The sequence below is a fragment of the Neophocaena asiaeorientalis genome, unplaced genomic scaffold, assembly GCF_003031525.2.
Source record: "Neophocaena asiaeorientalis asiaeorientalis breed wild unplaced genomic scaffold, Neophocaena_asiaeorientalis_V1.1 scaffold629, whole genome shotgun sequence".
Taxonomy (NCBI): Eukaryota; Metazoa; Chordata; class Mammalia; order Artiodactyla; family Phocoenidae; genus Neophocaena; species Neophocaena asiaeorientalis.
Window position 1 is genome coordinate 6,946,028 of NW_020175468.1, and position 27,906 is coordinate 6,973,933.

Consider the following 27,906-nt stretch of genomic DNA (forward strand, 5'->3'; position numbering starts at 1 on the left):
AGAAAGGCATGGGGACGCGGAGACAGAGAGGGAGGGAATGACAAGGAGGGAGAGGAGAGAAGAGGAGGCAGAGGCCCGGGCACAACGAGGGGGAAGAGAAGGGGCTGAGAGAGGGGAGACGAGAAGCGATGGGGAGACGATGACAGAGAGCTGCAGAGACAGACCGAAAGGGAAGACGGAGCTAGGGGAGAGGCAGAGGAAGGAGACAGCAGCAGCAGGGAGAAGGGACAGCGAGGCAGATGGTTGGAGGGGATGAGGAGAGGGGCAGGACGCAAAGAGGTGTCAGACATGGGGGGTGGGGTGGCAGCCAGCAGAGCCTGGCCAGGACAGACAGGAGACACAGGGGTGGGGGCCGGATGCCCTCGGAGGGGCTCTCCCTTCCCTGACTCAGACTCTCCGCCCACCCCAACCCCAGAACCAGGAGTGGAGGGGCAGGCGCCTCTCTGGGCACCTCCAGGTCTCAGCGGGTCTGAGGCTGTGATGGGGGAGTGCCTCTGGGCTCCACCTCGGTCTCTGAGACAGACGCTCCTTCTCTACCATCTGACTAACCCTAATTCTGACTCAATTGCCGTCTCTCATCACTTAGAAAATGTATGTAACAAATTTAGGTACGGCACAGTGTATCACAGATTTAATGATCAAATGACAGACCGCTGAAAAATGCGCCCATCACCCAGGGCTGATGCCTGTATTATGAAAGACCTCTCACAACTTGAGGGCAGCAACACAAGCACCCGAGACAAACGTCTCTCCCAACCGTGAGCCTAGCTGGCTGGCTGGCCTTGGGCCTCCTCTGGGAGACACCCTATCAGTACTGACAGTTTATACTGCATGGGACCTCTGTGATGACCTTCAGTGATGACCTTCAGTGACTCAGGTACTAAACACTAGATGATGCTGTCCATCTGTGCACAGGAAGGACAGTGCCTAGCGCGCCAGGAGGGCCCCAAAGGTGTTAGCTGCTGTTATCCTCAACAGCTAACTCTCCTTCAGTCGTTACCCCTGAAGAAGTCTGCGTCTGTCTACTCTGTGTGGCCCTGAGAGCGGACAGGCAGGCCAGGAGGTGGTCTCCAGGACTTACGATTCTACACCCGGGCTTCCATCTCTGATGGCCACGTGGCCTTGAGTACGTGACATCTCCTTTCTGGGCCTCCTGTGACCCACATACGGAATGGAGCTGAGCCCCTCGTTCGCGGGGCTGTGTGGAGGATTCAGTGCAGCATCGGGCACCTTGCTGGGGCCTGGCACAGGACAGAACTGCTCAGTAACCAGAAGTTTCCTTATTTAATAGTCTGTCTGAACATCCCTTGGCCTCTGTCTAGCTCTCACTTTCTGTGTCTGGCTCTAATTCCAGTTGAGCCAGAGGGCAGAGGCGAGGCCTGGGGGTCAAAAGCTGTGGCCCCAGGAGTCCGTGGGGTCTCCCCGGCACTCTGGGCCCCATGCTGGAGAAGGCAGTTTTGAGGGTCCTTCAGGCCTGGCTCACGGGAGTGAGGGGTCCCCGGGCCCCACCTCTCCAACACATGGCCTGTGTCCTCCCCCGCTAGCAGCTGGCCCCTTCCCTGCGTATGTCTACTGGGGGAGCGTGAGCTGGGTATGGGGGCATGGGAAGGCGGGATGCCTGGGTTCCCACAGGCCAGTGGCTGAGTCACCAGGCGGCCATCTGGCTCCCATTAGCCCAGGGCGGCAGGGGGCTCGGTGGGGCCAGCTTGGGGCAGGGATGCTGGGGCTGTGTGTGTGTGTGTGTGTGTGTGTGTGTGTGTGTGTGTGTGTGTGTGTGTGTGTGTGTGTGTGTGTGTGTGTGATGACACAGCACCCATGAGAACAGCCTGTGCATATTTTGGAAGTGTAAACAGGAGAGGGAGGTGGAGGAAGTGAAGGAAGGGAAAATTGTGGCTGGGCAGAGGGGGGCTGGTGGGGTTGGGAGGGGAAAGTCCCTCCTCTCCCTCTATACCCGACCTGGCAGGCCCACGATCCCACGCTGCCCCTGCACACCTCTCCCAAACCTGGGTCCTGAGGGAGAGGTGAGAGCCGGTGGCCACCCCCAAGGTCTCCCCACTGCCCACAGCGAGGCCCGATTACTCCGCAGTCAGGCTCTGTGGCCCACAGCAGCCAGGATGGGGGATGCTCAGGGCCTTGCGGGGGGGTACTGAAATCCAGAGATAAAGGCTGAGAGACAGAGGGACAGACCCAGCACAGAGGCTGCGAAAGATGGAGGGAGGCCGAAGGAGATGGAACGTAACAGAGGCAAGGAGGTGCGAGTGTGAGACTGAGCCTCAAGCACAGAGGGGCAGGAGAGCAGAGGCGGGGCTGGGGAGGGAGAGGCGGAGCTCTGCCCTGGGTTCAACCTGGCCAGCTCCAGGACAAAGGGCCCCACTGGCCTAGGTCAAGGGGAGGGTGTTCATCCTGGGCCCTGCTGTGGGGACAGAGGCCGAGGCACAGAGAGAGGGGGAGAAAGAGAAAGACAGAAAGGAAAAAGAGGGAGGTGGAGAAAGAGCGAGAGACACAGAAAGCAGGAGACAGAAAGGTGGTGAGAAAAAGACTGAGAGAGAGGAGAGAGGAAGGAGAGAGGCACCAGGGTTCAGGGGGAGAAGGAAATGGAGAGCAAGGGGGAGGGGGCCGCGGAGATGGGACCAGACGTAGCGAGGCTTGGTGGTATAGGGCAGCCACCCTGCTGTCGCCTAGAGAAAGTCACTGAGCCGGCCTGGCCTGTAACCAGCAGCCTCGTTGGGGCGGGGGACGGGGTGGGCGCAGCAGCCATCAGTCCCCATCCAGCTCTGGGCTGGGTGCGTCCTCGGGCTCCTCCTCGTCGAAGTACCTCTCCTCTTCATCCCGGGCCACGATGTCCAGGTTGTCGAAGTCAGGGTTGTCGTCCACGGTGCTGCAGGGGGAGGGAGCTGTCAGGGGCTGGCTCTGCCTGCACCCCAGCCTCCCCGCTTCTGTGGAGAGGAGCTGGGGCCTGGGGCCCCCTGAAGTGAAAGGCCATGGGCTGGCAGCTGTAAGTCAGAGCGAACTTACAGCTGGGTTATGTTGCCTCTCTCAGGGCTTCAAACAAAAGGCAACATTTTCCAAAGCAGAGATTTTACATGAAAACTTCTGGTTTCTCTTAAAAAGCCAGAAGATGTGGTGACACATGGGCCCACATCTGGGCCCTGAGGCAGTGGTTCTCAACCAGGAAGATTCTGCCCCCCCCCGCAAGGAACATTTGTGATAACTGGAGACATTTTGGTGGTTACAAGTTGGGGGGCTGCTACTGGCATCCAGTGGTGGACGTCAGGGATGCTGCTCGACACCTGCCACACACAGGACAAAGGGTTATCCAGCCCCAAAGGTCCACAGTGCTGAAGTTGAGAAACCTTGCCCTCAGGCAACAAGTGATCCTAAGTTGTGAGGAGGACCCCCGGTTGTGCTCCAAACCCTACCAGGCTCCCTCACACTCTCTTTGGTGCAGGAAGCCCTGTCCAATCCAGCCCCGCCACCCCCTGATGAGACGGCCTCCCCCTCACCCCTCGCATACCGTGCTGTTCCTCTGTGCCCCTCAAGGCTCTTGCACCTGCTGCCCCCCCGCCAGGAACACTCTTCCCCAGGGTATTGATGTCGCCTACCCCTCACTTCCTGCAGGTCTTTGCTCCAATGTCACCTGCTCAGAGAGCCTTCCCCGGCCACCTCATCACCCTGCTTCCACCCCCAATGCCGGGACCCTGCTCTGTCTTTCTTCCTGGCCCCATCGCCACTAGATGTTTCGCACCTCCAGCACCTCCATTCCGCTCCTTGCTGCCTTCCTCGCCAGAATGGGACTCCTTCAGGGCAGGGAACCCTTCCATCGGTTTTGTTCCCTGCTTCGTCCCCAGTGTGGACCCAGCAGCGCCGAGCACCTGGTGGCTGAATGCAGCTCAGCAGCTGCCCCTCGGAGAGGGGACAGGCTTCAGTCCCCACCGCGCCCCATTCCTCACACCAGGGCCGACTTCCTCGTGGGCACCTGGCTTTATGACAGCAGTGGTGCCCTTACGAGGGCTCCCCACAGCCCAGGGACTCTCCTCACTGCCTTGTGTGGAACACTGAGATCAGTCAATGGAATAGTGCCTCAGCCAGACTCGCCTCTGGAGCTGGGGATCCCGGACTGGACCAGTGAGGCTCTGGTACCAGGCGCTGCTGTAGCTGTGGCAATCATGACACCACCCGCCGCGCCCCTGCCGCCATTCTACTGACGAGGCTCTGCGGCTCTGCTTGTTCGTATGTCATGGGGGCTGGGTTTGAAACCAGGGCCCTCTGCTGCCACACCTGATGTTCCAGACCACAAGGCGAGGCTGCCTCCGTCGACAAAACCATTTATCTTTTACTCTGATACTTCACTCGCCTGTGTCCTTTTCCCTGATGGCAGAATCCTTTTCCAAAGCAGGTGGCCCAGGTATCTTATCCCTGGGGTTCTACTGGAGAAATGAACAACCAGCACTGCAGGGGCACCCACCACAGGCCCCTCCACGCCAGGCATTACGCTGCCAGGGATTACTTCCTGCAGCATGAGGAAGTCCGGGGTCCTGGGGGACACTTAGGAAGCTTGGAGTACTGGCATCCTGCCAGGCCACCACCACCACCTACCCAAACGGGAATGTTCCAGTGTTCTATCAATACGGAGCTGAATGTCAGCCCTGCTCACTCCCCTCCTTCAGGTGAGGGGACAGGCTCGGAGAGGGACAAAGCTACTCCAAGGTCACCCACTGATCTCTGATCTGAAACCCTTAGGCTGTGTGACCCCAGAGCCCATGTCCTGTGGGGTGCCGGGCTGGGGGACTGGTGGGGGGGTGCAGGGGGGGGCACGGGAGCACCTGTAGTCAAAGTCCCCATCCTTGCCGTCCAGGAAGTGCTGGTGCATCCGGCTGGTGAACTCTTCCCGCAGGATCAGCCTCTCTTCCGAGTCGGGGACCCAGGCCTCCAAGTCTTTGTCAGGCCTCTGGTCTGTAGGGGGAGACACCCAGGGTGGGGTGTGTGAGGACTGTGCTGAACACACCTCCACAGAGAGCTGCATCCTTCGTGCTGGGTGGCACTGGGAACACAGCAGTGACCAAGACGGCCCCGTCCCTACCTTCCTGGGGCACACACTGAACACGTGACGACACAGTGCTCTGGAGGCCACAGAGCAGGGTTGGGACCTGACGCCTGAAGGGTGGCAAAGGGAAGGCACTCCTGGCAGAGGGAACGGCATGAGCAAAGGCCTGGAGGTGAGGGACTGCTTGGTGTCTTTGAGGAGCAGGGACAGGGATGCTGGAGAGGACGGGAAGGGCCAGGGCACTCAGGCCAGGTAGGGCAGGGCTGTGATCTGCTCCCGCAGGTGGGCCTGGCCTAGTGCTGTGGAGCTGAGACACACCAGCCTGGGGCCGGGCTGTGCGACACCGGGGCTTCCCCACCGCCGGGCCTCACCTTCCTCGTCGCTGTCCTCCTCCTCCTCCTCCTCCTCCAAGCAGGCCTCCTCCTCCTCCTGCTGCTGGAGCAGCCGCTGCTGCAGCTCCCGCTCCTGGTAGGACTGGAGCAGCAGGTCAGAGAGCGGGCAGGCGGGAGTGCCGGGGGGGCCGGGCTTGGGTGGCCGCTGGGCCGGGGTGCGGGCGCTGAGCTCCTCTAGGGTCAGGTACTGCCCGATGTACTGCTCATACAGCAGCGGGGCCCGAAACCGCATCTGCTCGTCGCTGAAGTACTCGCCCTCTGCACGGAGGAGACAGGGTGGGCGTGGGGGCAAGGGCCTGCGGGCCAGGCGCGGGGCTGGGCGGAGGGTGAGCGGGCCTGCGCAGACCTGTGTCCGCCCAGGCGTGGGACTGCGCTGACAGGAAGCCGTAGACACACAAGTGTGAGTGTGATCGTCCACAGTCAGCAATGTATACAAACACACCCAGATGCCTGAGGTCGTGACCACGAGAACTCATGCACGTGTCTAAGCAAGTGTGCGCGACCAGGCCTGTATCTACGTATGGACTCATGTGTCCAAACATGTAGGGTACACAGGTTGCTGGACATCCTGGCCTGAGGCACTGCTGGCCTAGGGCCCGTGTACGACTGTGCCTGGGCAGGATTCGTGTGTGTGTGTGTGTGTGCGTGTGCGTACACTGCTGTGGGTCCCTGCATCTGGGAGCTGGTGTGCAGGACATTGCGGGCAGGTATACTGTGCATGGAAGCCAGTATGCAGACTGTGTGTGCCTGTCTGCTGAGCCCCGTTCTGGCTGTTGGTGCACACACCTGGACACGCCTGCACTGCCGGGCACGTAAGTGTACATCTTCATGGAGCAGACGTGTGCGTGCACAGCGTCAGGTCTAGCAGGGCATCTGCCCAGGTGTGGGTGTCCCTGTTGGTCTTCCAGACCCCAGATCTCACCTCTCCCCAGAGCGTTCCTCTCTGCAACCACCCCTTCTGAGGGCCTGGCTTCCCCACTCCCCAAACCCAGGGCCTTCGTATGTCTCCTGTCCCTCAGATAACAGCTAAGCCTGCCCAGCCCCTCCCGCCGCTGGTCCTAGCCCCGCCCTCAGAGCCCAGGAATCCTGGGACCATCCCTGTCCCGCCCTCCATCTTGCCTTCTCTCTCTTACCCGCCTTTCTCTGTTCCCCATGTTTCCCACCACATTCTGTTTCTCTCCCTCCTTCTCCCTATCTTTCACTGTCACTCTCTCTCTCTGGGTCTCAGTTTCTCCCTCCCCTCCTCTGTCCCTCTGTCTCCACCCATCTCTGTCTCTCTGGCTTTCTCAGTTTCTGTCACCTAACCCCACTTCTTTCATTCACTCATCCTCCCTCCTCTCTTCATCCCTGCTCCTCATCGGTCACTGTGCTCCACTCTCTCCGGATCCCTTTCTCTACAGCCTGTGCCTTCTCCCTAACTAGAATCTTAACTCACTCTCTCCTTCATTTGCTCTCATCTTTTTTTTTTTTTTTTTGCGGTACGCGGGCCTCTCACTGTTGTGGCCTCTCCCGTTGCGGAGCACAGGCTCCGGACGCGCAGGCTCAGCGGCCATGGCTCACGGGCCCAGCCGCTCCGCGGCATGTGGGATCTTCCCGCACCGGGGCACGAACCCGAGTCCCCTGCATCGGCAGGCGGACTCTCAACCACTGCGCCACCAGGGAAGCCCCTGCTCTCATCTTTTAACTTTAGTTCTGGTGTCTTTGGTCACAAAGCTGCTTGTAACTACATCGTGGTCAAAAAGGTACCAATCTTACAAAAATAATAAATAAGTAAACAAATAAAAAAGAGAAATGTACCAATGTTTTCCTTCATGCTTTTCACATGTGTTTTTTTTCAAGAGGCCTTTGCCTCTCCTGGGTCAGGAACATATTCCCCTAGGTTTCTGTCAATGCCTCTGTGTACAGTGTGAGGTAGGGATCTAGTTTCCCTGAGGGGTAACCAATTCTCACAGTGCTGGATACTGTGTCCTTGGCCTGCTGGTCTGAAATGGCACTTCTGTTATCTACTAAATTCTGACCCTTCTCACTGCCTGTCCCATTCTCTTCCCTTGGGTCCCTGTTTGTCTCTCCCTATCTCACCCTGTCACCTCACATTTCTGTCTCCGTCTCTCCCCGGGTCCCTGTCTTAAAACTTATCTCCCAGGATCTCTGTCTGCGTTTCTGTTCCTGCATCCTTGTTTCTTACTTCCTCTGCTTCAGTCTCCCCTCCCACCCAACCTGCCCGCCCCCACACCTTGGATGAGCTCACGCAGGGCAGCGTAGCGGCGGTTACGCAGGCGGGTGCGCAAGGTGCGGGGTCGGGTGCTGCCTTGCCGGGCCACTTCGGCACAGTAGAAGTCCGCGCGGTGGTCGCCGCGCAAGTGGCCAAAGCAGGCCAGGTGCTCCTCCCGGAGGCCCGTGCGGAAGCGCTCCAGGAACACCAGTGGCTTCTCATGGTACAGCTGGCCCAGGATGGCCACCTTCTCCTGCTCGGTCAGGTCGGGCTCGCCCTGCTGCTGGCTGCACACGGGCAGGCGGCTGGCAGCCACGGCGTGCAGCATAGCACTCACCGCCGCGTCCCTGACCTCTGAGGGGTCAGTGTCTAGGGCCCTTGGCGCTCCTTCTGCTGCTTCTGCCTTGTCCTGGGGTCTGGATGGGACCGGCGTCCAGCTCAGCTCCCCGCAGTGCCCAGGACTGGGCTCCGTGCAGCCTGTGGGGAGAGGGAAGATCAGTCAGTCCGGGGATGGGAAAGCGGATGGGGCAGTGGGTGAAAGGGACTGGGTGCTCACTCACTCATTTCACATTTATTGAGCACCTACTATATTCCGGGCACCCTTCTAGGCCCTAGAGATACCACAGTAAGCAAGAGACTGACAGTTTAGTGGGGAACGCAGGCATGTGAAAACATAGTTAGTGAAAACATACAGTGCGTTAGGTGGTTCCAAGAGCTGTGTAGGAAAATAAAAAGGGAAGGAGGAGGGAATGGGGGTGAGGCTGCAATTTTAAATGGACAGTCAGAGAAGGCCTTGCCAAAAAGGTGACATTTCAGTAGAGACGTGAGGTGGTGAGGGACTGAGCCACGAGATTTCTGTGGGAACTGGCAGAGGGAACAGCCAGTGCAAAGGCCCTGAGATAGTGTGCTTGGTGTATTTACTTGGTCCTTGACCACTTCATTCATTGATTCACTCAATTTTGCCTTTTCCCTTGCTCACGAAATCATCAATACATTCACTAACGGATTCACTCACTCACTCATTCATTCTCTCCTACTCATTTGCATACCCATCCAACCACTCTTCAGCAACTCTAAATCTATGCCGGGCCCTGAGCTGGGCAATGCTGAGGACCCCCGGAGGGATCCAGTTCAGCTCCCAGGGAGCACCCTGTCTGATGGGGGAAGACAGGCAAGGTCAAAGACAGCACAGGCACTAGTAACAGAAAAGCTGAGCGCTGGGCAAACCCTGGTGCAAGCTGCTTCTCAAAAGTGGTGGCAACTGGAGCAAGGCTACAGCAAGCAGGAAATAAATGAAGACAGGAGGTACAGACAACTCCTTCAGCTTGGCTGGGGTGGGGAAGAGAAAGAGGGTGGTGGTTATAGGCACAACGGGTTTCAGGGAGGGTTTTTTTTTTTTTTTTTTTCCCCATCCACGGCACGTGGGATCCTCCTGGACCAGGGCACGAACCTGCGTCCCCTGCATCGGCAGGCGGGCTCCCAACCACTGCGCCACCAGGGAAGCCCCTCAGGGAGGGTTTTAATGACTGAGGCAAGAGAAGACTGGGCTGGACCAGGTAAAGGGGCTGTGGAGGAGGGGACAGGAGGGGGTCGTGGTTAAAAAGATGCTTGGGAGGCCGAGTAGGACAAGTCATTGGAATGAAGGGCTGGGAGGTGAGGGAGGTATCCAGTTAAGGTCCAGGGCTCTGGCCAGGGGACTGGTCAAATTGTCCCTGACACAGAGACATGGATGAGGAGCAAGCCTGGGGGAAGATGCTGAGGCCGGTTTGGGGCATGGACGGTATGACAGGCCCAGGAGACATCCAAGGGGAGGCATTTACAAGTCTGCTGGTACATGGGAGACTTCTCAGGGTAGAAGTGTTGTGCTGGGGACTGAGTTATGGGAGTCGTCAGAGCAAAGAACAGAAGTAAAGCTGAAGGAAATAAGAAGTCGCGGGGAGGGTGGGGGGAGTGTGTAAGGTATGGAAAGAGAAGAGGGGCCAAGAAACAGTCCTGACTGGATAGGGAGAAGACATGTCTGTGAAGGAGGCTGTGAGAGGCTAAAAAATGGCCCCCAAAAGATAGTCACGTCTTAATTCCTGGAACCCGTGAATGTTACCTTACATGGCCAAAAAAAAAAGGGGTCTTGGCATATATGATTAAATTATGGATCTTGAGATAGGGGGATTATCTTGGATTATCCAGGTGGGCCCTAAACGCCATTACAAGTGTCCTATAAGAGGGAGATTTGACACACACAGAGGAGAACCCAAGGTGAAGACAGACAGAAGCAGAGATTGGAGTGATGTGGCCACAAACCAAGGAATGCCAGGAGCCACCAGAAGCTGGAAAAGGTGAGGAATGGGTTCTCCCTTAGAGCCTCTGAGGGAGCTCTCCATGGCCCTGCTGACACCTTGATTTCAACCCAGTGATACTGACTTCAGACTTCTGGCTTCCAGAACCGTGAGAGAATAAATTTCTGTTGTTTTAAGCCAGCCAGTTTGTGGTCGTTTGTTACAACAGCCCCAGGAAACTAATACTGGCTGAGCAGGAGCCCGAGATAGGAAGGATATCAGAAGGAGTGGTGTCACAGAAACCAAGGGAATATTTTCAAGGAGGATGGAGGGGTCAATGGCATTGAATTCTCCAAGTAGTCTAATAAGGAAAAAACTGAACAGAGTGACTCAGTTTAATTACACAGGGAGGTCACTGCGGACCCCGATGGGTGCAGTTTCTGAAGGTAAAAGCCAGACTGCAGTGGGTGGGTAGTGAGGAAATGGAGGCAAGTGTGCATGACTCTTTGGAGAAGATAAATGGTACCTGGAAGGCAGCATGGAATCAAGGGATAGATTTTCTTTTTAGGTTAAAGCTTTTTTCTTACTATGGAAACTTTCAAACATGCACATAAGTAGAAAGTACGATGACCACCCCCCCTCCACCATATATCCATCATCCAGCTTCAAAAATGACCAATTCTTGTCCAGTGATGTTTCAACCAACCTCTCAACCGCACCTCACCCCACACGGGATTACTCTGAAGCACCAGGATAGAATTTTTTTTTTTTTTTTTCTGTGGTAGGTACGCGGGCCTCTCTCTGTTGTGGCCTCTTCCGTTGTGGAGCACAGGCTCCGGACGCGCAGGCTCAGCGGCCATGGCTCACGGGCCCAGCCGCTCCGCGGCATGTGGGATCCTCCCGGACCGGGGCACGAACCCGTGTCCCCTGCATCGGCAGGCGGACTCTCAACCACTGCGCCACCAGGGAAACCCCCAGGATAGAATTTTAAGATGAGCAAAACAAAAGCATTTTAGGTACTGATGGGGAGGCATCAGGAGAAATAAAGAGACTGAAAATGCAAAAGAGAGAGATGGGGGAGGATAGAAATGGATTAATGACCCTGAGGAAGCAGATGGGACTGTGGACTTTCGGAGAACGGGAATTAGAATGAAATGGGGGGAGCCATTAGTATGGTCTAAGTAGAGTTTGCATGGGACAGGAGGAAGCAAGGGAAGGAGGTAACTTGAGAAGCACGGTTGGCTGGGACAATGGGAGAGCCCAGGACAGAGACGTTTATGTTAGCCTGAGAGCTTGGTAAGGAACTAGATTGGCCTAGGACACGGAAAGAGCCGGCTGGAACTTGGAAGAGGTTAATTTCGGGGGAGGGGATGGGGTAAAGAGGTCAGCCTGCAACGAACGGGGTTAATCTGACAAAGTGGTGAAGGGAACAGTTAGGGCCGAGGGCAGGTGTCCCCCTTTTTTGGTTGTTTTTTTGTTTTTTTTGCGGTACGCGGGCCTCTCACTGTTGTGGCCTCTCCCGTTGCGGAGCACAGGCTCCGGACGCGCAGGCTCAGTGGCCATGGCTCACGGGCCCAGCCGCTCCGCGGCACGTGGGATCTTCCCGGACCGGGGCACGAGCCCGTGTCCTCTGCATCGGAAGGCAGACTCTCAACCACTGCGCCACCAGGGAAGCCCAGGTGTCCCCTTTTAAAGAGTCCTCCTTCGCCTTCACGGGGAATCATTTCCCAGTGACACCGCAACTCCACCCTCCCGCCGCCTCCGCGTGGCCAGGACCTCACCTTCACCGGGTTCCGCCGCCGCCGTCGCAGTCGCAGTCGCTGTCGCTACGGCCTCCATCCCGATTCTCTACGACTTGTTACCTGCTGTGGCAGGCTCCGCACACCATACCCGCCCCGGTCCTCAGCGGCCACTTCCGGCCGAGCACACTCCCGGGGCCGGGTGCCCCGCAGCACCAGGAACCAAAGTTCCGGGACGAAGTTGGATTTTCCTGTGCGCATGCGTGCTTCCGCCCGGCCCCGCCCACCCCAGGCAGGAAAAGGGCACCAGGGTCAGATAGATTCTTCCGGCACGCCGCACCCCCGCAATTTGAACCGCTGCGAAACTGGACTCTCAAGAGCGAAGGCTTGTTCACCCTGTGACTGCTGTGACTCCAGGGCCCAGCATGCTTAATTTGGGGATGAATGGTTTGAATGACCACCCTCCAGGGCCTCTGAGGGCTTGGGCTCTGGTTTAGACCCCAGGCTATCTTATTTCTTCACCACCTCAAGAATATTTACTAAGCCTTGTCGCTTGCTTCTGTCATCACACCCAGTCCCTGCTTAGCATGAGATAGGTGGTGAGATCAGAGACTCAACTTCCCACTTTGTGCTCCCAGGACCTGAAGAATCTTCAGGTGTGGAGAGACCTTGGTCCTGATTTGCCCTACGTGACGGGTAGGGACTCACATTCAAGTGTTACCAGTGCCCTGAGTGGGCAGGGCTGATGGACCCAGAGGTCCAGCTAAGGGAGCTGCCCACCCAAGCCTGGAGGGCCATGGGAAGGTTCTTTTCTGAGAGTAAAGGACACCCAAACTGAGACCGGAAAAATGATCAGGAATCAGGATAAGAGAGAGGTAGAGAAGCGTCTCATGTAGGAGGACGGGCAAGGCAAACCCCTGGAGAGGAAGGCAGGCATCAATAGTTCTGGTTGCTTCTGTATGGCCAGGTAATAGGAAAGGAGTTCTAACTTGAAGGTCATGATTGGGCTGCAAGGATTGGAAAACCTCACAAATCTTTATGCAAAATTCCACGTACACATGTATTTCCAAGGCAGAAGTTCATGGCATTTAGATTCTAAAAGGGATTTGTGATTCCCCTAGAACAAACTAGTGATCTTAAGTTTGAAAGGGTAGTGGTAAAAGGTAATGCCAGTGAGGTCACCAGGGGCCAGGCATGTGGAGCCTGTAAGCCATAAGTAGCTTGAGCTCCTTTATCCTGTGGGGAGTGAGCAGGGGGGTATCAGGGTAAGGGACTGGAGGTCAGAGAGATCTGTGAGGAGGCTGATGCAGTAACCCAGATATTAAGGCCAAAGGCAGAGGAATAACCTCCCGTTTGCATTCCCAGGATAAGGGATCTGGAGAAAAGTGGCTCATTTGTCACTTGGGATAGATGGGGACTGACTACACTTAAGACATATTGCCAGGAGAGGCCAGCAGAGGGCACTGTTGCCCAACACATGGACCTGCAGGGAAGGGGACTTTCCAGCCTAGAGGACCTGAGGCCCTCCCTAGGGAGAGGCCGCTCTAGGATTCCCTTTAGCCCAACTAGCCATCAACCTTGGCTCCTCAAAAGTAGTCAACCTTCTTCCTCCCTGTTTTGTAGCCTGTGTTCCCTTCACAAGGCTCTGAGATAGTTCCTGTGAGGGAAGAGATGGAGCTGAACTGGCTGCTCCTGTGCCCCAGCCTTGTCCCTCACAAGGGGCCCGGAGTACAGCATGCCTAAGGGGATTGAAGAAATGACTCAAGTTGCTGGGGAAGGAGGATAGGCTGTGGGGATGCAATCAGAAAGTCCTTTTTTTTTTGCGGTATGCGGGCCTCACTGTTGTGGCCTCTCCTGTTGCGGAGCATGGGCTCCGGACACGCAGGCTCAGTGGCCATGGCTCACGGGCCCAGCCGCTCCGCGGCATGTGGGATCCTCCCGGACCGGGGCACGAACCCGTGTCCCCTGCATCGGCAGGTGGACTCTCAACCACTGCGCCACCAGGGAAGCCCCAGAAGGTCTTTTGTCGCAGCTCATTCCTCTTTAAAAAATTTCCCTTCTCCACGAAGGCCTCACCTCACCACCCCCCTCCACCCCAAGCTCTCACAGCTGACCTTGGCGCTGCCACCATTCCATGACAGGTCCGTGTTACCTCTGGACTGAGAGCCCCATGAGGGCAGGGTCCAGGACTGCCTTGGTCATGCTGTGTCCTCAGCACTGTCCAGAGTGGGTGTGGGTAAGGAACAGAGCAAGTACCTAACACTGGCTAGATAAAGAAGCTCCTGGAATCCCCACTAGCCTGGATCCAGGAGCACGGTCAAGAACCATCCTAAGTCCAACACAGAGGCCAGGCCTAATGTGGACGGGCAGTCACACCAAGGGATGACCCCAACAGTCCAGCCCTAGTTTCCAACCATCACCCTACCTTGCTCTCTGCCTAGGGACTTGTTCCATCCTTTTCTACTCACAGATTCCGGGAGGGATCTGGGATTGTGGGTGAACTGGAAAGGGCAGAGACCAGAAAACCACGTTAAAAATGAACTAGTGGATTTTAAACTGAGGGCCCCAGGTTTAAGGGGGCATCCCCAGCACCAAAAATGGGGACAGGCACACAAATCCCACAATAAGTGTTTAATGAGTGAGTAAATAATGTCCCCTTGAAAAGGCCCCCGCCCCAATTAAAGGCCAACTGCAGTAACACTTCAGGGTTGAAACCTTGCTTCCTTCCTGCTAGGAGGTGCCATGTCATTTATTGAAACAAAACAAAAACAAAACAAAACAGGGCAAACACATTTCTTAATAAGTGCAGTTTGTTAAAGTCCTATTAAAACATATGGGTCAAGGGGAAGTAAAAATAATCAGAGGATCACTGTAGGAAAAACCTTTAGGTCTGGCCCCTGGGAGACCTTTGGAGAGGAGGCAGTGGGAGAAACTTCATGTTCTGAAACGAAGGAGCCCCCCAACTCCCTTCTTCCCTCTCACCCGATTAATCCCACCAGAAACTACCAAGATGCCCGGATAAAAGGTTTCAAGTTCAATAGTCACACTCTCTCCAAATACAAAAGGCAGGTACAATTCAACTGAACACAGAAGCTTGTGTGCAAAGTTACCGGAAACTGAGACACTGTATAAAAAGTTAGGTTAAAGATGATTCTGTGGTTTTGTTTTGTGTGTGTTTTGTTTTGAGGGTGTGGCTCTTCCTCGGTCACCTGAACTCAGCAAAGAAATGGTTATCCTGATGGAATATCAACAGCCGACCCACAGTAAAAAGGGACAAATTCTAAAAATTAAAAAAAAAGCATAATTACCAAAAAAATATGTCACTTCTTCCTCCCTCTGCATTTTGCTTTTTTAAACTTGTGTGTTTTTAAGTTTTTGATTTTTTTTTTTTAAATTCTGAAAAGTAGACAGTAAAACAGCTCCTGGAAGAATTTACAACCAACTGCATGAGAATCTGGGAAGCTGAGGGGCTGGAGCAGGGCTGGGACCAGAGGACAGGATGGGGTACCCCCCACAGCCCTGTAGCCTCACTGTACGACCAAGGGAGGGGGGGGTCTTTAGTCAAAAAGGAGGAAGGGAGGAAGAGGAAGAGGAGGGGGGTGGGGGGACAAACAAAATAAATGGTCATTGTTGCCTGTTTGAATCCGGAGGAAAATGCCCGGCCCTGTGTGGGGGAAGAGCCCCTTGGAGGAGAGTCAGCCCTGGGAGGACCCGTCCCCCAGCACCACGTGACCCGGAGGGGGTGGACAAGGGGGGCCAAGGTGGGCGCTGGTGGAGGAAGCCAGCAGGGGCCTCCAGGACACACTGGCTACTGTGTGCTTGTGCCCCCCTGTGTGTTCCCGGAGTAGCTCCCGTAGTCATAGTTCCCGTAGTACGGTGGCCACTGGCCCTGGTTCTGATAGTACTGGTTCCACTGCTGGGCATACTGGGGAGAGAGAAACCAAGAGCACCAGGTTGTCGTTCATCCAGACCCACATCTGGCTTCTCCCCTGACCCCACCCTCACCCATGGTGGAGATGGGTACGGTGATGACAGTCAACACATAGGTCTGACAGAGAAATCAAGGTACCTTGGGAGGATAAGTGAATGATCTAATGTCACATGGGTGGGCAGTTAGAGACTGAAGCCCAGGTCTCCCGGGTTGCCAACCTAATGCCCTTTCAGGTATAGCTAGATACCATGTTCAAAATACTCAAAAGCAGGTATGGGGCCTAGCATGAACCAATCAGAATGGACACTGGCCATGGTACTGAATCAGGGTTTGAGGCCCCCTGCTAAGCCCTCTGCTTGCTGCACTGGGGAGAGGAACTAGGACGGCAGTTACTTAGCAGCCAGTGTAGAAGTGTTCAACAAACGGCATGGCTATACTGTACTAGATGGACACCAGCCCAAGGCCAGAGAGCTGCCCATCTTTTTAGGGATAAGCAGGGACACAGGTCTGGGAATACACACCCCTGTGGGGCCCCTAGAAGTCTCCCCATTCTCCCCCCTCTGCTTGTGGCACTTACCTGTTGGTACTGGTTATAGCTGGGCTGAGGGTAGGTCTGTGCGGTGGGGGGCGGCGGAGGGGTGTAAGGGGCTGGGTTGTAGCCGCCGTAGCTCCCATAGTTGTAGGCAGGTGGTGGCGGAGGTGGAGGTGGTGGAGCTGTGTAGCCCTGGCTGTAACCTCCCTGGTTGTAGGGAGGTGGCTGGCTGTAACTCGGCTGGGAAGTGGAGGGAAAAAAACAAGTCTCTGTGAAACAGCCAGCTCAGCTGGGATGGAGGAAGGGCCTTTGTAAGCAGTGGGTCCACAAAGGAACTTCCCTGGTGGACGCTGTTTCAGGGCTGAGAAGGAGGTGGGTCAGCTCTGTGACATGGCAGGACAGGGTAGGATCAAGAGCTAAATTCTGGACTCTAATCCCAGCTATGAGACCCTGGAGGAGCAAGGCACACAGCAGCTCTTGAAATCCCAGTGTTTTCTTTTTTCTCTGTAAAATGAGAATTACAACAGAACCACCCCTTTGGATTGCCTTGCGTATTCACTAAGCTTACATGCACCATCCATTGGGCACAATAAATGGTGGTATTTGTTATTGGAAGACCTGCTAAGAAAAACTGTAGTGGCAATTTCCTAAGTGCTTCCCATGTCCAGGCTGGATCCTCAACTCCTCTAATCCCCCCATCAACTCTCTGAGGCAGGCTCCATTGGCTTCGTTTTACAGAGAAGGAAGGTGAGGCTCAGGAAGGTGAAATCATTAGGCCCAAGCCACACAGGTAAGAAGTGGCAGAGCTGTGACTTGCCCCCAGGTCCGCCTAGTTCCAGAGCCTTACCTGCAAAGCTATGATGTCATCTTCCCCTCACAACAAACCGTGGAAGTAAGTTCTACTACTAACTCTAGTCCTTTATGAGGAAAACGAGGTCCCAAGAGGTGAAGCTGTTTGTCCAAGGTCACAAAACCAGAACGCTGTGGGGCTGGGGTTTGAACTTGTGTCTGCCCAACTCCTGTTCTAGGAAGTATTCTGGTTAGCCCAGGACTAGAACCATTCACCTGTGTCTCCTGGCAGCTGCCTCCAGGCCTGAAGTGTGGAAGGTGCTCAGTAAACGGGGACTGCTCTGGTTAAGGGGCCTGTGTGCACCAGAGCTGAGCACTGGCTCACTGAGAACTCAAACTGAGCCTGGAGCTGCTCCGCAGTGAAGCTCTCAGGGCAGAGGTCAAGTCCTCACCAACCTTAGAGTCTGTCCCTACATCTAAAGACAAGGGGATCAGCCCCTTCAAGCCTAGGTTGAAGGGGTAACTCCAATTGAGTGCTTTCTTGGGGATTCAGTGAGGCCAGTGACACAGCCAAGAGAACGCAGCCAAGAGAAATGCACTTGCTTGTGGGACCAACACATACAGCCTGCCCTGAGAGGGATGACAGAACAGGTAGGTTCCCCGATTTACTCTGGGTCTGGAAGGCATCTGGGAATATCTAGCGTCTGTCTCAGCCAAAAGCACTGGCAGGGAAGGGAGAAAGGGCAGGGCTGGAGGCAAGAGTGAAGACCTGTGGCTGGAGCACATGTTGGTGATTTCCCTGGACCCACCTCCTCTCACCTGTTCACACACACACGCACGCTTATCCTCTCACCTGTGGAGGGCTGTAGCTGCTGACAGTAGGGGTGCTGGTATTGGCGCTCGAGCCAGGGATGTTGCTGTTCTTAGCGTAGCTGCCGGCCCCTGGGGGGTTCCGAGCAGGGCTGTAGCTGGGTGGTGGTGGAGGCTGCTGTGGCGGTGGCTGCGGTGGCGGTGGCTGCTGTGGTGGCGGCTGTTGCTGGGGAGCCCGGTTGTAGCTGCCTCGGGTGTTGGAGTTGTTGTTATCCCGGCTGTTGTTACCCCAGCGGTTCTGGTTGTAGCCACCACCTCCACTGCGGTTGAAACCTGCATTGGAGAATCAGGTGAGAGGCCCCACTGTTCTCAGTTTGGGACCCTCAGGAGCTGGGCTGTCTTGAAGACTGCTGTAGCTCCAGTGTGACCAGGCACAGAGCAGGAGCCCAGTCCCAGTGAACAAGTAAAGCACCCCCTCCGGCCTTCCCCAGAGCCCTGGGAGCACCCCCCGCATGCCGCCCTGGTAACACTCAGTTGTTAGGGCCTGCTGACAGGTTTGTCTTGCCCACTGGACTGTAAGCCTGGGACCACGGCTGTCTTAGTCTCTACTGTGTCCCCAACATCTAAGCACTGGGGACAGTCCTTTTCAGGCTTGGCCAAATGGGCTGGCCTCTTCTGAGCCTTTGTGCAGTTTTCATGAGCCCAGAACCCTTCCCCCAGCCAATTCCTACTGGCTTCTGGACCTCAGCTTAGATATCAGCATTTCAAGAGGCCTTTCCTGAGCCCTGCTCCCCTGCAGGCTGGATCAGGTATCACTGGAGCTCAAAGTACCCCCAGGCTGTGCCATTCAGCCCAGAATCCTTCTGGACTGTCACTACAGGATGATATAGTGTCTGGGTCAAGGCTCTGTCTCCAAAACCACCCACCACAAGACTGAAACAGAGTAGGGCATGCTTATTAAATCATGATCATACACTTCAGAGATAGCATAACTTAGTAAGAACCTGGGCTCTGGATCCATCATCACTTGATCCCAACTATGGATTCAGCTGGGTGAATCTTGGGCAAATTAACCTCTCCAAGCCTGTTTCTCCATGCGTTTCAGAAGCAAAACCATTCCTAATATTTGCCCTGTGTCAGGTCCTGAGGTGGGACCCAGGACTGGCAGTAAACTCGGTCTGGCCGCTCTTCTCAAGAAGCTCATGGTCAGATGAGGGGTGGGAAAGATTCATAAAAATAATAGCAATGCGACATACAAATGGGCAAGGGCTTCAGGAGCAATGTCCAGGGGGAGCATGACAGTGGGAGAGTTTCCCTGAGGCCCCAGACTCTGATTTATCTTAGTTCTCTACCAGAGTTCAGCCCACTGCGGGTGACAGGGAAATGTCATCTGCTGACTGAGGAAGCATTCACAAAATGCAACCCTGAACCAGGAACCTTTCAAAAGCAGGGACAGCTCAGTGTGAGATGCCTCACCTCCTCGGTAGCTGCCTCCTCCGCTGCCTCCTCCCCGATTCTGGAAGCCTCCTCGGTTGCCCCCAGGGGGACCTCGGTTGTCATAGCGCTGGAAACCGCCGCCACCTCCACGGCCCCGGAAGCCGCCACCGCCTCGGTTGTCAAAGCGCTTTTCAGGGGGTGGCCCAGCCTTGCGGCCTTCCTCATTGTATTGCCTCACCAGCTTGTCTGCTTCCTCTCGCTGCAGCTCAATGAACAGCACCTCGTCCAGGAAGTCCCCAACATCTGGCAACGTGAAGTTGGCTAGGAGGAAGGGAGGGCCCCAGAGGGAACAAGAAGAGGCGGTCAGCACCTTCAGAGGTCTGGTCTCCTTCACCCCCAGGACACTGGCCTGCCAGAAGGGAGGAGGAGGAGGGGACTGCAGTATGAGTGACAGAGGAGAGACAGGGTCCCAAGCTCGGCCTCCCTGACAACAGTAAGGGGCTAACAAAGACCCTCTCCTCCCTTTCCTGAAGAGGTGGCTAAGCCCCACCAAACCAATGTTTTATAACCCAGGGAGTGAGCCTGGCAGGTGAAATCATCTTCCTTATTTTTACAGAGAAGCAAACTGAGGCTTGCTCAGCTAGCCCACCCAGTGGGTGCCAGAGGCAGACGGCCAACCGTGCAGGTCTCTCAGCCCCTGTTCCCACACATCCTCTCCCTCATCCTGCCGCAGCCCCATCTAGTCTGAAAACCCTGCCCCAGGAGGGATACAGGCAGCTTTTCCATTCACAGCTGTACTAGACGGAGAAGGGACAAAGAAGAAGCACAAAAAGAATGAACGAGATAAAAAAAAAGAATAATCAAGAAGCTGGGGAGGGAAAAACTGTGCAAAGCCCTTTTTCTCTTAAGGACCCTGCTGCGATGTCCCTCGGGGAACCGCTCATTTCCTACCTTTCATTTCTAAGACCGCGTGATCGGGGACATCCTTCCCTTCTTCGTCGGTTCGCTTTATTGTTCGGTCTTTTAGGTCCTCATCAGTGGGACAAATTACAATAGCTTTGCGCTGGAAGCCTTCAAATGGTCTCATTTTTCGTCTCTGGGCTGACCCATAAACATTTGTCTAGGGGTAGGTAACAGAAGAGGCAAGAGATGGTCATTACAAGTTGGTCTTTTCCTCTGTGGGGTATTATGTAGGCCAGGGACTGAGAAAGGGATACTAGTTCTCCAAGCAGAGAAACTCAGGAAACTGCTCTTCACTTTTAAGATTCTTGAGACTACCCTCAGAAAATGAACTGACTTGGGAAAGTGGCTGCTGACAGTAACAGGACAAGGGATTCCTAAAGTTTGAGCTTTGCTTTTTTAATCCAATTTGTTTGTGGTATTGTGCATTACAGCCCCCTCAGCCCCCATTCTAAAAGTAACATGCTCACAGTAAAAAAATTCAGAGTACAAGCTATAAAGTTTAGAGTAAGAATCCTTTCATCCACCTACTGCCATTCCTACCTCCCAGAGATGACCTGTATTGAATTTATGTATTTCTAGAAATATCTGTGTGATTTTTTTTTCTTCTTCTTTTTTTTTGGTATGCGGGCCTCTCACTGTTGTGGCCTCTCCCGTTGCGGAGCACAGGCTCCGGATGCGCAGGCTCAGCGGCCATGGCTCACGGGCCCAGCCGCTCCGCGGCATGTGGGATCTTCCTGGACCGGGGCACAAACCCGTGTCCCTTGCATCGGCAGGCGGACTCTCAACCACTGCACCACCAGGGAAGCCCTGCGTGATTTTTAACACTAATGGAATCAAACAACACACACTCTTCTGAAGTCTTTTTTTCACTTAATGTTTCCCTGTCATTTTTCTGTGCTGGTGTTTTCCTTTTTTTCCTTTTGGGCTGCACCATGCAGCTTGCGGGATCTTAGTTCCGACCAGGGATTGAACCTGTGCCCTCGGCAGTGAAAGTGCAGAGTCTTAACCACTGGACCTTTACGGAATTCCGTGGTATTCTCCTTTAATAATATTTATAGAATAGATGCCATAATTAACCAGCCCCTTTGACAGTTGTATAGATCATTTTCATCAACACCGTGGTTCTTTTATTCCCTTAGTCCTGCTCTAAAACACCAGACTCACCCACAAGCTTCTAACCAGGGAGCTTGACAAGGCGATAACTTGTGCTTTTAGCAAGTGCAGTTTTGCTACTTTCTCTTCCCTTCTTCTAGATGATGGTTAGGTGCTTCCTGGGCTGGTGCTGGCATAGAGCAGTGCTCTATGACACATCTGATTGACAGCCGTAGTAAAGATAGCTTCCGTTCATTGAATACCTCCCACATGCTGGGCCCTTTGGGACTGGCGCCCAGATCTGTCAAACCCCAGTGCTCCACGGACTCAGCCTGTGTACCCGAATCACTCAGACACTACTGAAAAAGAGAGTGGCTCAAACCCCACCAGAGTATTCCCCAACCCGTCTCTGGAGGTGGGACCCAGGCACCTGTATGGGTATCTTTTCCCATTCAGACACTCAACAGAACTGGAGTAATAAGTAATGTTGCATTTAAACAACTTTTAGTAGCTCTGAAAGGTACTCAAGGGAGAAGCCACAGAGGGGAAGAGATCTGTAAAGGGGCATGCACAAACAGACAAAAAAATGTTGTATTTTGAAGATGCAGCCTGGCAGGGTGGAAAAAGCCCAGCATCAAGTCCTAGTGTGGCCACTCACTCACCGTGGCCAGTCCTTGTAGTTGCTTCATCTGTTAAAATGGAGCGAAAAAAGCCTCCCTCCTGGGCCTGGTGAGGACTGAGCGGGAAAAGGACCACAAAGCAACTGACCAAGTGTGAGGAACTCCTGGACTGGGGGCTACATTGTGGCCTCCAGGGTGGAAGCTGCCTTGACAGAGGCAGGTAGCGCAGGGGGGATGGCTCAGCACACCCTCGCTCTAAGGCGACTTGGTCAAGTCACACTGTGTGGCTCTGAGTGAGTGACTTCCACTCAGAGCCTCAGTCTGCATACCTACTAAGTCTCAAGCCCTGAAAGTGGAAAACAATAGGAAGATCATATGGTCACTATTAAGACTGAAGGAGCTCATGTGAGTAAAAGCCTTTGGTTAGCCCAGGGTCTGGCTCACAGCCAACACTCAACAAATGGAGGTCACGGTTGATATGATGTGGCCGTCACTGGGTGGGGTACACTGGATCTTCTTACTGTAAGGTTGAGTTGAAGCAACTCAGACCAAGGAACGTCAAGCTATAGTGACTTCCCATCAGAAAGGCAGGGATGGTGAGACAGGGTGGAAGGAACACAGGCTCTGAGGTTGAAATCGCAGCTGTGCCCTCTATTTGTGAGGCTGTAGACAAGTCACTTAATTAGTCTGAGTCTCAAATTTCTACATCTGTAAGACAGAGATCGTATCACCCTCCTCCTGGCTCTGGTGAGGATTTATAGATGTGAAAATGGCAGGGAAAGAAGTCTGCAAATATGTCCAACAGGACTGACACTGTCCTAGGAGAGGCTTCCCAATGGAAAGGACCAAGGAAAGCTAAGTTTGAGGAAAAGATGAGGCACAAGAGAGCCTATTCCAAAACACAAGGAACAGGAAGCTGGGTTATGGGTCAGCCAGAGGCCAGGGACGCCAGTGCACACCTGTTGGGAGATGTGGGCTGTGGGTACAGCTGTTTTCTAAACCAACCCAACTCTGTGGCCCTGACACACACAGCAGGCAAAGATGGTCTTCCCTGTTCCCCAGGGAAAATGTCTCAACATTAACTGGGGGTGGGGGCCCTCAAAGTGGGTGTGTGTGGTGGGCATACACGTGTTATAATCTGTGCCTTGAGCACTGGGCCAAGGAGAGGTCTTGAGCCACAAATGGTTAAAAAGCACACAGGTTACAAAGGAAAAGTCAAGTCCTTCTCCTCACTGCTCTTCCTAGACTCCATTCCTAAAAGCAAATCAGGTGGCATCTGGTCACAGGAAGACAGAATTTGCTTTCCTCTAGCTAAATAATGAGGTTTTCTCCTGGCACAAAACCCAGAGTAGGCGGGTGCCAGGGGTGACTGTGGCCCCAGCCACTCTGTGGACCCATTCTACTGTTGGCTTGCCCATAAGAAGTGATCCTATTTTGATTCCTTTGAACCCCAAGGACATGGATAAACACCCCTTGGTGGTTTTCTATGGATGAGACCTACTCCGTCAATGTCCTGATGAGGGAATAGAGAAGAGAAGCATCACTGCCAAGAGGGCTAGTCCCTGCAGCTTCACAGTGGGAGGAATGGGGGCAGAGCAGACAGGACTCATAAACAGCTGGTCTCTGTCCTGGGAAGTGGCTAGACTCTGAGGAATGGCTCCTCAGACATTTTGGAACTGAGGTGCTGAGAACCCTCTTGGTGACAATTTTCAAGACCGCGCCTCCCTCCCCTCCCTCCTCGGCTTGAGGAAGGAAAGAAGAGCAACTAGGCCAGCCAGCAGAAATGCAAATGCTTGGCTTCGCTGGAGGAAAGGGAGTTAGCTGTTGGTGCCGTTGCCACAGCAAACACAGTGAGGTCAGAGCCCCTGGGCTGGCCCGGCACTGCTGTGGTCGCTGGGGGATGCTGCTAAGAGACCAGCACAACGGCAGGTCAGCTTTTCCCGCTGTGCAGGCTCCCTTGGCCTAGCTCCTGCTTCTCCCAGCCCCACCCTGCTTGAAGATGCTGATTCTGAGGAGGTCGGGGGCCGCCTGTGTTCCCTGGCCCCAGGCTACTTCCATTGCCCCGTGATGTGGGCCGGAAGGACAGGGGCTGGGTTTCTCAGAGCAGCTGCGGGGGTACTTTTGGTGTGTGACAGTCTGGGGGAGTAGGGAGGAACACAGCAGGCTGTGAGCAGCCTGAGGTCTCTAAGAGCCCCTCTGTCCCCTGTCAACTCTTGTCCCCCACCCACAACTCAACAAGGTCAGGCTGGCAGCAGGAGACAGGGTTGGATCCCAGGGGAGCAAACGTAAAGCTGGTGACGCAAGAGTTCACTCTAGCCTCAGCGTGAGATGAACCCAGTAGAACGAACCACTTGTGAGGTAAGAGACTTGGCCAGAGTGTCAACAATGGAATGGGCTGAGGCTCTGGGGGTGGGGAGGAGAGAGGAAAGAAACATCCTCTTCTCCAACGCCTGCCAACAAGAGGCAGTTTACTTTGGGTCTCCACTGTAGCCCTGGGTTTCTGTTTCAGGCAAAGGCGTGGCTCTTGCCAACAGGGATGCAAAGCAGGACTACAATCATTTGTTCTGAGGGCTGAGGCAAGGTCAGCGATGTTGTCATATCCAGCCCTGACTCTGATCACTGCCTGGCCTAGCTCTGGGCTGTTAGAATCCTAAGAGAACTCCTAGCCTGCAGACCTCAACCCTGGGGGTGGTTTGGGCCCTCACATTGGCCCTGCAGGGGCCTTCTCAGAAGCCTCCAGGAAGGCAAGTTTGCTGCCTCACAGAGGCCAGCTCCTACTCTGCACCTTGGTAGGCAAGGGACAGGCCAGGCAGGGTTTCATTCCAGAGGATTTCCACTGGCAGCAGAGCCACCTGAAGCAATGTGGCCTACCTCTTCTTTCTTTTCTTTTTCTCCTCGGCTGTTCCACTGCTCTAACACCCACATGATCTGAAGAGAGTACTCAGGTCACCACGGAATGTAAGTAAAAGCCCCAACTACACGGTTCACTTGGCCTAGCTTGGCTTCTGTAGCTACGTTCTCCTCCCCTCTCAAGGAGGGGCATTTCTGAGGTCAAACTACCAACAGGAGGCCCAGAAGAGCCAAATGTGAGGAGGTCTGACCACTCAGGAAAAACCAGAGAAGAAAAAAGATGGTGCTGGGCTGAGATCCAGGGACCGCAGGGACTTTGCCTGTAGTACCAGTTTCTGCTCTGGGAATCCCATCTAACTCAGGAGACAGCTAAGCATCAACTTACCCCTCACTGCCAACGCTGGTGGGGTAGGAAATGCCAGGGTCTGGCCTGGGGCCTGCTCTGTATCTCCTACACACACGCTCACCCACCCAGGGTTTTCTGGAACACACTTTTTGGGGTTTAAGCCAAAACAGGTCGAACCACTGGCTTCAGACCTCTTCCCAGGCCTCAGTAATCTCCAGTTTCGGGCCCCAAGTCAATCCTCCAATCTGTGGCCAACCAGAGAACCCTGCTCCCCCACCTTCAGAGTTTACGTTCTTTGGCCTCACTGTTGGCCTAGAACACTTGGCCTGATCTGCATGTTTCTCCACCAGGAGGCCAGCAGCCCTGAAGACCACAGGTGCATCTGGAACAGCCCTGGACCCTGTGCCTGAACAAGGCAGCATACGCTGAGAGGGCCAACGGCAAGTCTTTACTGTGCTCAACTGTTCTGTGCCTGGCTGAGGGGCTGGGGCCCTGACCTCTAGGGAAAGCCCACTTTGAAATGCTGGACAGAGATGTTAAGACAATTATAACCTCTAGGATTATAAACTTTCTCCATGGGCCACATATTTGAAATGGGTTTCACAGCTGATTTAACTAGTAAACTGAGAAAAAGACAGGCAGGGAATACTTGCTGGGGTATCCAAAAAAGGAATTCTCAAGGTATTAAAACACCACTGCTCTATCTTTCAGGACAGAATCCCACTGAGGCCAAGCTGGACTACAGCTCCAAAATGCCCTGACAAGAAAAATGGGGCAAAGTGAGGCTAGGGTTAACAAACAAACAAAGTCTTCAACGGGGAAGAAGGCTGGCTGTACGCATTATTGATGGGGCTGAGCTGGGGCAGCAACCCTGAGTAGCTCTTGGACTACCTTGTGCCCAACCGTCCCCTTCCCCCACAAATATATTCTAAACATTAGCCCAATTAGTAGTTTTTTATCAAAATTTACTATTATGGGATCATGTCCTGTCTTCTTCACAAATGTGAGTCTTCAGGGCTCAATCCCATGGTTGCGGCATTGGTCACTGGATAAAAGTAGTACACCTTTTCATGTCTACTTTCCAGAAAAGCAGAACCCAGAGTAAATCTCACATCTCCACCAGCACAGAAGAATGCCAATTGCATTGCATAGCCTTGGCCAACTGAGCATAACTGTTTCATCAGCAAACCAGATTTCTACTCTCAGTACCTAACTGCTTGGCAAGATCATTTAATTTGTCTGTCATAAAGAACTATCACCAGCCAGTAGCCATTTCTATTGTCTTTAAGAATAAGTCCTTTGTACTCCTTTCAAAGGTTGGATATCGAGGCATCAATTTTTCAACTCTAAAGACTAGATTACCAATATATTATAAAAGGATATAATGCAGGAACAGCCAGATGGAACAAACACAAAGGGCAAGCTATGTGGGAAGGGGCACAGAACTTCCATGCTCTTCTGAAGAGCACTTGTCCACTTGTTCACCAACCCAGAAGCTCCTGCTTAATTGTTTAATTGTTTTGTGTAAGATGCTCACTCCTATGCAAAAGCACCTTGATCCCCTGGAGTTTCCAACCACGTTTCCTTCTTCCTTTTTTTTTTTTTAAAAAGGTTGGAAGTTGGCTTTAATTTAACTTACTTATTTATTTTTGGCCTCTCCATGCGGCTTGTGGGATCCTAGTTCCCTGACCAGGGATTGAACCTGGGCCCCCTGCAGTGGGAGCGTGGAGTCCTAACCACTGGACCGCCAGGGAAGTCCTTCCAACCACCTTTCTGATCAACCACTAAAACCAGCTCCACCCTCATCAGAAGCCCTTTGAACTCATGGTAACCAAGTATCTAGGACTACACATACGGAAGGCACTCCAGTTAAGGCTGCCAGGCTGGGGGTGCTACTTAGTTTACATATTTGCACACTTTCAGGTTTTTAAGAAAACACAAATACAAGGCTGAGGGGGAACAGAGGCTTGTTTGTACATCCTCAAATACAAAATCTGCTACTTGAGAAAGCCTTCAGGACAAACGTCAAGGAGGTCTCATAGGTGGTAAACACGAAGCACTCATTACTCTGAGACAGGGATCTTTAACCACGTTTGGGTCACTCATACTTTTGAGAATGCCGAAAGCCACGGACGATCTTCCTATCCCAACTCAAAACTTTTTAGTTAAAAAAAGATCATATCTGGGACTTTCCTGGCAGTCCAGTGGTTAAAACTCCACGCTTCCAACGCAGCGGGCATGGGATCCCTGGTCAGGGAACTAAGATCCCACACGCCATGCAGTGAGGCCAAAAAACAAAACAAACAAACAAACAAACAAACATATCTGCATCTTCATACAAAATTCTGTGTTTAATTTCAGAAGTTCCCAAATTGCCTAATGTTAAGAACCTTGCTCTTCATTGAAATGCAGGTAAAAAATACGTGACATATAGGTACCTGACAGTCATAAAAACATGCTAAGAGAAGCTGGGACACACCTATTCTGTAGGTTAACAACCACCTCCAGCTTGTTCAGTTCCCATGTTAGGTGTGCGGGCACCATTTTGAGCTGTGTTTCACAGACCAGGAGACTCAGAGGATAAAGTCAGCTGCCCACAGGCACGCAGCTAGGAGGCAGCAGAGCTGGGATTCAAGCCTAGGTTTGTCTGGCTCAGAAATCCATGCCTTTCCATTTCACAAAATTTGCTCTCACAAAATGTTCTTTTGTGCTGCTTGTGGCCTGAGCTAGGCCTGGATTGCTGCTCCAGACCCCTGCTTGCAGACCAGACTCAGAAAGCTGTGTTAAGAGTCTGGGACTGTGCCATCATGTATGGCTGACCTCTAACCAGTACTGCAGTCTAAGAGCATTATGGGGAAAAAAATACAAGGACCAGA

General features: G+C 53.8%; 2 protein-coding genes across 8 annotated transcripts in view; both read right to left on the bottom strand.

Annotated features, from left to right (window-relative positions):
• Positions 1-464: 464 nt before the first annotated feature.
• Positions 465-11,885, bottom strand: CCDC97 (coiled-coil domain containing 97). Of its 2 annotated transcripts, XM_024768146.1 has the most exons (6): positions 11,703-11,885; positions 7,670-8,125; positions 5,416-5,694; positions 4,824-4,953; positions 2,816-2,878; positions 465-1,241 (listed from the first exon to the last, which is right to left on the bottom strand). In XM_024768146.1, the coding sequence occupies exons 1-6, from the start codon at positions 11,758-11,760 to the stop codon at positions 956-958; spliced, it is 1,272 nt and encodes a 423-aa protein (XP_024623914.1). In that variant the 5' UTR covers positions 11,761-11,885; the 3' UTR covers positions 465-955. The 2 variants fall into 2 exon arrangements, with proteins under 2 accessions (XP_024623914.1, XP_024623915.1); XM_024768147.1 differs by having other exon boundaries at positions 1,107-2,878.
• A 2,483-nt stretch (positions 11,886-14,368) lies between these two features.
• Positions 14,369-27,906, bottom strand: part of HNRNPUL1 (heterogeneous nuclear ribonucleoprotein U like 1) — a 35,991-nt gene continuing 22,453 nt past the window's right edge. For 3 of the 6 annotated variants that reach the window (XM_024768164.1, XM_024768161.1, XM_024768163.1), the window contains exons 11-15: positions 20,111-20,279; positions 19,199-19,480; positions 17,766-18,055; positions 16,169-16,363; positions 14,369-15,585 (exon numbers count right to left, since the gene is read on the bottom strand). In XM_024768164.1, the coding sequence (XP_024623932.1) occupies positions 15,469-15,585; positions 16,169-16,363; positions 17,766-18,055; positions 19,199-19,480; positions 20,111-20,279 (1,053 nt within the window). In that variant the 3' untranslated portion in view covers positions 14,369-15,468. The remainder of the gene's footprint in view (positions 15,586-16,168; positions 16,364-17,765; positions 18,056-19,198; positions 19,481-20,110; positions 20,280-27,906) is intronic. The other 3 variants (XM_024768167.1, XM_024768165.1, XM_024768162.1) reach the window with 2 other exon arrangements.